General features: G+C 36.4%; 1 protein-coding gene and 1 pseudogene across 1 annotated transcript; one reads left to right on the forward strand and one right to left on the reverse strand.

The window, feature by feature from the left end:
• Positions 1-4,386: 4,386 nt before the first annotated feature.
• On the forward strand, positions 4,387-4,926 carry LOC103720369 (putative invertase inhibitor pseudogene; annotated as a pseudogene).
• Positions 4,927-9,139: 4,213 nt separating this feature from the next.
• LOC113462305 (uncharacterized) lies at positions 9,140-9,966 on the reverse strand. Its single transcript, XM_026802087.4, has one exon. The coding sequence runs from the start codon at positions 9,785-9,787 to the stop codon at positions 9,140-9,142; it is 648 nt and encodes a 215-aa protein (XP_026657888.3). The 5' UTR covers positions 9,788-9,966.
• Positions 9,967-11,958: the final 1,992 nt, after the last annotated feature.

Below are 11,958 nucleotides of genomic sequence, written 5' to 3' on the forward strand. Positions count from 1 at the left end.
ACCTACAAAAATTGTTACGTATTATTTGTGTAGCAACCTCATTTAAATATTTGTGGACACTTGATGATATTATTCAAATATTCTCTAAAAATTAAGAAATTTCTAAGTGGAATAAAATATGTTTAAATAATTAAGAAGGAGGTTTTTGAAATAATTTTTTCCTCCAAGAAATTTCTAAATGGACGACTTCGAATAATTTTTTCTCATAACTTTTTTCCTAAAATAATTAAGAAGAGTCTAGTGTCCTATCATATTTCTAACAACTTCCGATGTGGGAGGACTCTAAATGGATAGATTCAAATATTCTCTAAAAGTTCTACATCCCTAAACAAATTGTGCATTTCCTAAATAGGGCTTGATTACGAGGAGTCACTTATGTAAAAAGGATCTTAGGGTCAGATTGTATCATCCTAAGGGGGGACTCGATTACGGTGACTGAGTAGATTCACAACGCCGGAGCGACAAGGCGATGGTCACCTCCTACTCAGGGATATCCAGAGCTTGGTGGTTGGTTGCAGATCGTTCCAGATGGCTCACGTGTATCGGAAGTCGAAGTTGGCAGCATACTGGGTTGCCTCTTTTGCTGCTCACCACTCGAAAGAGGTTTTATGGACAGAGAGTGACTTCGCTTCCCTTATGTACTCTTATTTCTTTTGACTCTGATAGTAGAACTTATGCCAGGTTGATGTGAGTTACCGTAATACCAAAAAAAAAAAAAACTGCCCTTTCACGAGTCTACCCTAGTGGATCATGAGTCAACTCGAGTCAACCCTAAAGATAGTTAAGTCGACCTCAAAAGTAACCATATACAAAAGACAGCGTGGCAAAAATGAGCAGTTTCTCGAGTCGATCCCTAAAAAAGTGGAGTCGGCCTTTAAAGATCACAAGTCGACTCCTGAAAAAGTCGAGTCGACCCATTTGTGCCTAACCATAATAACGGCTAGTTCATAAAATATAACTATTGTGTCACAAAAGGACCCATAGCACATTCATATTCACTTAAAAATATTACTGATATTGGAAATAAGAAAATTTGGATTCCTAAGAGAATAATAATTACTAGTCAATAAGGATCTAAAAAAATTTAGGTATCCAAAATCAATACTTGATAATATAAATCAGTATTTGGGTACTTAGATTCAAATTTGAAATTACTAAGAAAGTTGAAAATTAGATCATAACTTTGCTTATCTCAAAAAAACATAATTGGAGCAAAATGAATAAATGACTCTCATATTGTAAATAAGTTAGTTAGAACAGAAATAGTGATAGAATGGATTGATTTTGATATATCTCTTTGTGATGCCTTACATGTTTTAATACTTTGATACATGTTGTAATACTCTGATACTTGACAAAACTCATACTTGGTTTCAATTCCATTTTGTAAAGTTTTTGATATTTTTAAGATAAACATGCTTAGAAAATACTCATCTCGAATTATTAGGACTGAAAGTTTTATTTAAAAACTATTCTCAAATCCGGGAACATTAAAAGGAATGATTGGTTAAGGGGGAGAAAGAAAACTTAAGAGAGAGAGAGAGAGATCATATCTATAGAACTTAATAGCATAAATTAAAGATTTTTACAAAATGGGGAGAAAGAATGCAAAACTCATAAAGAAATGAAAAGTTCAGCCATCCTAATGTACATGCAATAAGTTTCATATGAACACATGGATTCAAATGTTCTCTAAAATTTCTGTATCCCTAAAGTGATTTGTGCATTTCCTAAATAAAGTCCCACGAAATCTAAACAAAAAGAGTTTGTGCATTTCATAAAATAATTAATATGTGATTCTGCATTTCTTAAAATAATTAAAAAAAAATTTGACATGTATTGTCTAAAATAATTAACAAGTAGGCTTTCTAAAATAATTGCCTTTTTTCAGAAATTTCTAAATGGATGACTTCAAATAAGTTTTTCTCATACTTTTTTTCTTAAAATAATTAAGAAGATACTAGAGCAAGGTGATATTTCTAATGGCTTCTCATGCATGAAGATTGTACGTGGAGAATATAAATGGATGGCTTCAAATATTTTCTAAACTTTCTATGCTTTCCTAGAATAACTTAGGCATGGGGACAAATATCTTTATTCTAAGATAATTTCTATGTGGGGACTATAAATGGATGCCTTTCTACTATTGTTTTTTTTAAAAATATTTTTGATATTTCCAAACATCTTTCTAGCATATTTAGATAACTTTAACATATATAGATATATTTAACATACTTAGATAATTTTAACATATCTAGCTTCAAATATTTTCTAAAACTTATGTGCTTTCCTAAAACAATTTATGCACAAGGATAAATATTTTTTTTCTAAAAATAGTTAAGAGGATTTCAGTGCATGGTGATATTTCTAACAACTTTTAATGTATAAAGACTCAACGTGGGGACTCTAAATGTACAACTTCAACTATTTTCTTTTTTTTTTCTAAAATAAGTTATGCATAGGACAAATACATTTTTCTAAAATAATTTCAACGTGAGGACTAAAATAACTTTATATATTTCTAAATATCTTTTCAGCATATTTTGATAAATTTAACATAGATATGTTTAACATACTTAAATAACTTTAACATATCTAGCTTCAAATATTTCCCAAAATTTATGCACTTCTCTAAAATAATTTATGCATGCATGCGTCAAATAATTTTTTTAAAAAATATTTAAGAAGATTCAAGTATGGTGATATGTCTTAGACTCTTATGGCTTTGGATCATGAAGACTCTATGTGGGGAGTCTAAATGGACAACTTCAAATATTTTTTAAAATTTTTGTGCTTTCCTAAAATAGTTTATGTATTGGAATACATATATTTTTCTCAAATAATTTCCACATGGGGACTATAAATGGATGCCTTTCATTATTGTATTTCTCTAAAATAATTTTAGGTATGTCTAAACATCTTTTTAGCATATTTATATAACTTTAATGTATACAAATATGTTTAACACACCTAGATAATTTAAACATATCTAGCTTCAAATATTTTTTTGAAAATCTTTCACTTTCCGAAAATAATTTATGCATGGAACAAATATCTTTTTTTAAATAATTTCTATGTGGGGACTATAAATGGATGCCTTTCAATTATTGCATCTGTTAGAATAATTTTATATATCTCTAAACATCTTTATAGCATATTTAGATAATTTTAACATATGTAGATATATTTAACATACTTTGATAATTTAACATATCTAGTTTAAAATATTTTCTAAAACTTATGCGCTTGACTAAAATAATTTATGCATGCGGAAAATAATTTTTCTAAAATAATTAAGAAGATTCCTGAGCATGGTAAAATTTCTAATGGTTTTCCATGGGTGACGACCTTCAGATTCCTACTAACATTGTAGATATATTTAACATACTTTGATAATTAAGAAGACACCTTCAAATATTTTCTAAAATTTCTATATTTTCCTAAATTAATTTATGCAAGGGAACAAATATCTTTTTTCTAAAATAATTTCTGCATGGAAACTATAAATTGATGCCTTTCATTATTGTATTTTCCTAAAATAATTTTAGTAATTTATGAACATCTTTCTAGCATATTTAGATAAGTTTGACATATATAGATATGTTTAATGCACTTGGTTAATTTTAACATATCTAGCTTCCAATATTTTCTAAAACTTCTATGCTTTCCTAGCTAGTATCGTTTTTCTAAAATAATTTCTACGTGGAAACAGTAAATTGATGCCTTTCATTATTGTATTTTCTTAAAATAATTTTAGTAGTTTATGAACATCTTTCTAAAATATTTAGATAAGTTTGACATATATAGATATGTTTAATGCACTCGGTTGATTTTAACATATCTAGCTTCTAATATTTTCTAAAACTTCTATGCTTTCCTAAAATAATTTCTGCGCGGGAGAAATACATTTTTCTTAAATAATTTCTATGTGGCAACTATAAATGGATGCCCCTCCATTTTTTCATTTTCCTAAAATAATTATAGATATTTCTAGAAATCTTTCTATCATATTTAAATAATTGTACATATATAGATACGTTTACTTATATTGACAATTTTAACATATCTAGCTTTAAATATTTTCTAAACGTTCTATGCTTTCCTAAAATAATTTATACTTGGGACGAATATCTTTTCCTAAAATAATTTCTGCATGGGGATTATAAATGGAGGCCTTTCATTATAGCATTTTTTTTTTAAATAATTTTAGTTATTTCTAAACATCTTTACGGCTGTTATATAGTTTTAACAAATCTAGCTTTAAATATTTTCTAAAATTTATATGGTTCCCTAAAATAATTTATGCATGAGGATAATTAATTCTTTTTAATTCCCTATAAAACAATGCTCTCCCCTCCCCAGTCCCCATGCTTTCGCATCTCCTCCTTTCAACAAATAATGGCTGCCTCTATAGCTCTCCTTTGCTTCCTCCTCATCCTCAACCAAAGCTCCTCTCTTGTCAGCGCCTCCGTCCAGGAGACATGCAAGACAGTGGCAGAAAGAAGCCCTAACTTCAGCTACAACTTCTGTGTCGCATCTCTCAGTGCTGATCCCAAAAGCGGCTCAGCTGACACCCAGGGTCTGGCTGTCATCGCCACTAAGTTGGTCAACGCCAATGCCACGAGCACCCTGTCGACGATCTCCAATCTATTGAAGAAGACGAGCGACGATGCAACCAAGGAATGCCTGGGTGATTGTTCAACTATGTATTCTGACTTGGTTGACATGTTGAAAGACACTGTTAGTGCCATCACATCCAAACGCTACTCTGACGCGAAGACTTATCTTAGTGCGGCCTTGGATGTGGGTGATAACTGTGAGCAAGGATTTGCAGAGTTGGAAGTCAAGTCACCATTGACCAAAGAGAATAACGATTCCCGAGAGCTCTCCACTCTTGCCCTGATCATCACCAATCTTCTAGGATGATTGATATTGCTTGCTTTTCCAATTTACATGGTTTTCTTTTGTTTTTTCTCCTTTTCTTTTCAAGTCCTCCAGCTGAGGGACAAATGCTGTAGTTGGAATAAACGAACATCTTGATTTATTATGGCATTTGCCATCCAAAATTCCAAATTATTAGATTTTCGTAAACATTTTGTACACATCAAAATCAATCCATTGGGTCAATATCTAAAATTATGTTAGAAAAACATAGTCATAGAATGGTTTCCATTTATAGTCCTAGTGTAGAAAATATTTAAGATAAAAATATTAATGATTGATATTGCTTGCTTTTCCAATTTACATGGTTTTCTTTTGTTTTTTCTCCTTTTCTTTTCAAGTCCTCCAGCTGAGGGAGCTCAAATGCTGTAAAAGGCCAAAGAAATAATGAACGATAATGACAAATTTCATGTGAAAAATTAGGCATGGAGACATCAGTTAGATTTTTTGTGGTATTACTAGTTTAAGATTGTAGGTATCAAATATTGAAAATAAGCCACAAAGGAATATTTAAATTTTTGATATATTGGCAAAAATATTACAACATCTCAGTCCTTATTAATTCTCGAGTATTCTATTTTAGTTGGAATAAACGAACATCTTGATTTATTATGGCATTTGCCATCCAAAATTCCATATTATTAGATTTTTGCAAACATTTTGTACACATCAAAATTAATCTATTGGGTCAATATCTAAAATTATGTTAGAAAAACATAGTCACAGAATGGTTTCCATTTATAGTCCTAGTGTAGAAAATATTTAAGATAAAAATATTAATGATTGATATTGCTTGCTTTTCCAATTTACATGGTTTTCTTTTGTTTTTTCTCCTTTTCTTTTCAAGTCCTCCAGCTGAGGGAGCTCAAATGCTGTAAAAGGCCAAAGAAATAATGAACGATAATGACAAATTTCATGTGAAAAATTAGGCACGGAGACATCAGTTAGATTTTTTTGTGGTATTACTAGTTTAAGATTGTAGGTATCAAATATTGAAAATAAGCCACAAAGGAATATTTAAATTTTTGATATATTGGCAAAAATATTACAACATCTCAGTCCTTATTCTCGAGTATTCTATTTTAGTTGGAATAAACGAACATCTTGTTTTATTATGGCATTTGCCATCCAAAATTCCATATTATTAGATTTTTGCAAACATTTTGTACACATCAAAATTAATCTATTGGGTCAATATCTAAAATTATGTTAGAAAAACATAGTCACAGAATGGTTTCCATTTATAGTCCTAGTGTAGAAAATATTTAAGATAAAAATATTAATGCTTATGCATAATTTATTTTACAAAAGCGTAAAAATTTTAGAAAAAATTTGAAGCCATCTATTTCGAATCCCCACGTAGAGTCCTCACAAAAGCGTAGTTGTTTTAGAAAAATTTTATGAGAAAAATATTGAAGCCATCCATTCAAAAATTACTTAGAGAAAAAATATTTTAGGAAACCAATTATTAATTATTTTAGAAAAATATTTTCCTCCATGCAGAAATATCTTAAATGTTCTAAAAATGTAGAGTCTCTTATTAATTATTTTAAGAAATGAAGAAATTAATTTTTACCGAGACCTATATGGGAAATGTACAAAATATTTTTGGGATGTGGAATTTTTGGAGAATATTTGAATCCATCTGTTTAAATTTCCCATACATCGTAAGATGTTGGAAATATCACCATATACTGGACTCTTCTTAATTATTTTTGAAAAAAATTATGAGGAGGATTATTGGAAGTTGCCCATTAAGAAATTTTTTAGAGGAAAAATTATTTCAGAAATTCTGCTTCTTAATTATTTAAGAAAATATTTTCTTCTAACTAAAATTTTTAATTATTTTATAAAATACAGAAATATTATTAATTATTTTAGAAAATGCAAAAACTCTTTTTAATTATTTTTTACTTAGCTGTATTCGTATGTGAAAAATTCTAAAAATATATATATCAGTCAAGCAAAAATTTCTTAATCATTTTAGGAAATGTAGAAACTGTTATTAATTATTTTAGAAAATATAGAAACTTTTCTTAATTATTTTTATCGAGCTCTCTGTAAATCTGATTTATGAAAAAATCCTAAAAAAAATACCATCCAATCAATGCCATAATGATCGAAGCAATTGGAAGGGGAAGGGTTAGAATGCTAGTCGGTATCTGTGTGAATTTGTAAATCTGTGTGATGAGCCCAATTGATACTTCTAGTAATTTCTCTCTTTCAGTCATGATTGTTTTTAGTACCTATGGAAAACAAAGCAAGATTCAAGTCAACGATTTGAATTTGGGAATGTTAGTAGGAATATGGAGAGAAGAAAATATAAAGTCAGTCTAATGCACGACAAAACCTAGACTCTGAAGATGAAACTGTCATGTTAAAATTGCTATACTTTTTTTTTGATACTAAGGGAGGCAAAAGCCGCCCATTAAAATTGCTATACATGAATCAACAACGCTAACTTATGGCAGCACATTGAGTTAACAATGTTATTATAACATTTCATCAAAAAAACAAAACAATGCTATCATAACAGCAAGGTTTGTGTGCATGGAGCAGCTAAGAAAGAAATGACCTTTATCCGTACGCGTGTTGTATAGATCACTCGGTTTAGCAAAAAAAATAAAAAAAAAAAAAAAAAAGAAATGACCTTTACTAATTCCCAATACTTACAGATGGAAAAATGTAAAAGAAGAATATGAAAGACCAGTTAATAAGCTCAAATTATCTCCAAGAAATGCATTGGATTTTCAACTCTTGCTCGAGTCTATAGATACTTGTACAGTGTATCATGGTTGATACACACATTAGTAGGAGACGCATATATACTGGGCGTGACTGTATATATGAATGTTCCTGCAGTATTCATGATGGCAGGCGTGCAATCGTGCAGTTCAAATCATCATTTCTATGATAAAAAATTACCAGTTTTGTGATAACAGATCTGTTATTTACTTACTCTCAAAAAAATGCCCACGTAATGAAACAAGTGAGGAAAAACCAAAAACTAGCCAAGTTATATCGAAGGGTTTTTCGCATATATATCCTTCTAAATATCAGATTTTGCGTGAATACCCTTTAAAAATTGGTATTTGCATGAATATTCCTAATATAACGGTTGTTCTAACTGTGTTAAAAAAATTATATTTTTATTAATTAAAAATAAAATGAAAATATGGAATGATGTTATTGTACCTATTCATCTTGGTTGGTGTTTAATGGCTGGAATTATTAAACCGAAATGCAAATCTTTGTACAAGAATACATCGCTTGTTTACTACAACTATGGTGACACTGTTTTGTTTTTGTTTTTTTTTTTTCCTCACTCTCTCTCTCTCTTCCTCTCTAGGAGTTATCGTAGCTAGGAACACTTAAGATTGCACTGGTGGGACTTTTACCCTTAGGATGTGTACCATTAAAAAGAATCCTAGCTAGCAGGAGAATTGCAGAGCTTCCTTAATTAGGCACCATTATTGTTAAATTCCAAGATAACGACAAAGATTAAAAGCTGGCTTAATCAAGAACTGCAAAGCACAAATATCATAATTATGAGATGCTGGGTGGGGGAAGCCAGGCGCGGGGGGTGGGGAAGATGAGCGCGGGGGGGGGGGGGGGGGAGCAAGGATGATAACGTCATTTCATATTTTTATTTTATTTTTAATTAATAAAAATATAATTTTTTTTAACACCGTTAAAACAACCGTTATATTAGAGATATTTGTAAAATAACAGAGTTTTACAAGGGTATACATGCAAATACCAATTTTCAAAGGGTATTCACGCAAAATTTGATATTTAGAAGGGTATCTATACAAAAATATATCAAATAGAAACCTACCACCATGCTTTCTTTGTTAGAGAGAGAGAGAGAGATGCTTACAATAGTAATGGCTGCAGTGATCCCTTGAGATGATCAATGCATTCAGTTCCACTGTAGGCTAGAGATGGGCATCGGGCCAGACCGGGCTGGGCAGCTCCACTGTAGGCTAGAGATGGGCATCGGCCCGGCTCAGGCCTACCGGGCCACAGACCAAACGAGCCGTGCTTGGCCTGACCTATTACTAAACGGGTCGTGCCTGGCACGGCTCGCTTAACCTAAAGACTAAGCCCGGCACGTTCCTAGGCCCGTGGGGTGGCGGGGCATGCCGGGACTGGCACGGCCCATGCCGGGCACAAGACGGGCCGTGCCTGGCACGAATCAACGCCGGAACACATGCTCCTCGCCGGTGTCGCGATCCATATGTTTTATCCACCGGCCACAACCACTGCCCAAGCTCGGCCCCTTCCCCACGCCAAGATGCAGCACCTCCAGCCCCCTCCTTATCGGCAGGAACGCCGACTTCACCAGCCTCGTCCCCGCCACCATCGCCGCCGCCCCACTCTGCATCCTCCCGGCGCCCTTCCTCACCACCACCATCCCCCTCGGCCCCGCCCTCGCCGCTTGTAGCACCTTCGCCGCATCCCTCCGCCGCCAGTCCACCACCATGAAGTCCACCCCCTGCATCTCCCCCATCACCTCCTCCGCCTCCCCAACCACCACCGCCAGCTCCGCAACCGACAGCCCCGCTCTTCGCATCACCTCCACGTACTCGGCCGCCGACCGCTCGTCTGGGATCACACACACGTGCCGCCCCCATGTGTGCCTGGCAGCAGCCTCGAGGCCGAGGCTCGTGGCTGCCCCGTCGCCGTGATCCCAGGCCTCCACGATGAGCTGAGCCTTCCACCAGCCGGCCATGGCGGCTACCAGCTCCGCCACGTTGGTCTCCTCGAGATCACGGTCGGCTAAGGCTTTTACGGCATCGATGTACGCCTTGAAGGTCGTTTCCGGGCACCAAACCAGCTTCATCTTCCCCCCCTTCTCTCTCTCGCTCTCTAAATCTCTTCCGTCTCTAGCTTGTTCCGATGGACGACGAAGTGGGGAAGCGTGGGAATATAAATGGGAGCATGTGCCCTAGGCCCGCGGGCCGTGCTGTGCTTGACCCACGAATTGTACCAGCCCATGCCCTTATGGGCCGTGCCGGGCTCGGCCCGCGAGCTAGAAATCCTTAACCCAGCCCAGCCCCCTTTTATGAGCCGTGCCTAGCATGGCCCATTACTGTAGCAAGCGGGTCGTGCCTGGCACGGCCCGCTTCGTGCCGGGCCATGGGCGGCCCGGCCTAATACCCACCTCTACTGTAGGCACATAATTTGTGAAGGATCCTTGAAGCATTTATGCAAAGAACAGGATTATCTAGTTCGCCAATAAGCCATCTCAATATGTACCTCCCAGTCCTTTAAGATCCTATTGCAGTTCTGCTTGCTCTCCAAAACCAGCAGCGCCAATGCCTCCCCCGCTTCGACACTCAACTCTTGGCAATCATTTGTCAATCCCGGGTTGAAGAAGAAAGCCAGCAGAAGCTTAATAATCCCGCTGCTGCTCTCAATCTTATCTCGTAGTCTCGTCTGATGAGAGCACAAAAGTGCGACCTACATGTTACTAAAATTAGTGTTATTGCTAACTAATAATGATAAATTCACTAGATTAATATTATATTTGGGTTTAACATAGATTAGTATAAATTAGAGATAAAATGCACATTGAGTACAAATTTGACTTCAAATCGGGTCCGAGTCGGGTTCGGGTCCGAGTCGGGTTCGGATCCGAATCGGCTCCATTTCTTTTGAGCCTTTGGAAAATAATTTTGGGAAAAGCTAAATTTGCCATAAGGTGCTGGGTGACCCGTGAGAATTGCACTTGACCTCCAGCCAGAATAGATGACCCGTCCGTCTACAAGCAAAATTTCATATCATACTATATGACTAATCGGATGGAACTTGATGTCTCCCATATCCTCCCAGCCATCCGCACGCATCACAAAGCTCCCAGCTCCTCCCTCCTTCCACGATCGCTGCCAGCCGTCACCGCACCCAGCTTCATCCGCGCAAGGGAGAAAAAAAAAAGAATGAACCAAGCGCCGTCCGCGTTCATCACGGATCCCGTATCCGTCCGAGAGCCAAAGAAGAAGATGGATCTTCTTCCATCCGTGAAGCACTCCTTCCGGCGATCCCGCAGGCCTTCAAGAAGCCGCTTCAGCCGCCCGTGATTCTCCCCCAAATCCCATGCGCGTCTCCTCCCTTCCGCTTTCATCCCGGAATCCTAGCGACCAGCCCACGGGTCATCACCTCCTCACAGCATCCAAGCAATCCCACTGCCAGCAGCCTGTGAATCACCCCCTCCACGGATCAAGCTCCCAGCATCACGCGTCCGTGAATGGTGTCTTCCCAAGATCCCGCGGCAGCCTCCAAATGATTTCGAGCACCAACTCTCAACGTCCGCGTCATCCCCGCCTTGCAGCCGGCCCATGCGTTGCGCCTCAGCCCGCGTCTCCTCCATTCCAGCCGTCGGCATTCAACGCCAACGTCCCAGCCGCTCACAGCAGCGTCCTCCTCCAGCAACGGTTCCGGGATCCAAGCATCAGCCGTGAATCATCCCGCGCCCGAGCTCCATGGATCGCGCCTCCTTCCTTCCGCGAGCGATCCCGGAATCCCAAGCATCCTCAGCCTATAAATAGGGTGGCCAAAAGAAGAAGAAGGGAGTCCTCGGCTTGGTGGTGGCCGGCGGGTCCAGGGAGAGAAGAAGAAACAGGGGAGTGGGAGTACTCTGTTTCTTTTGGGAAGAAGAAAAAAAAAAAAGAAAAAAAAAAGAGGGAATTAGTATTTTCCACCGTGGGAGAGAGAGAAGAGATTTGTTTTTGTTTTATTTTCTTTATTTTATTTGCAAAGTAGAAGGAGTATTAGGCCTCTAATCTCCATTTTTATTTGTAATCAGTTTTTCTTTTTATGAAATCCATCAATTTTCTTTCATGCAATCCCTGTTCTAGATTCAAGTTAATTTCTGTTTATGAAATCTTTTAATTGTTCTTTTTATACAATACATTAAATCTTCCTTTATGCAAATTGTGTTCACTTCAATCTTCTTGTTTTCATCCATTTTAATTTATGCTAAAACTTTTCTTTGATTAGTTAAATATATAAATG

This window comes from Phoenix dactylifera, chromosome 12, assembly GCF_051530095.1.
Source record: "Phoenix dactylifera cultivar Ajwa chromosome 12, Ajwa_hap1_PhDact_Kaust_v1.1, whole genome shotgun sequence".
NCBI classification, from domain to species: domain Eukaryota; kingdom Viridiplantae; phylum Streptophyta; class Magnoliopsida; order Arecales; family Arecaceae; genus Phoenix; species Phoenix dactylifera.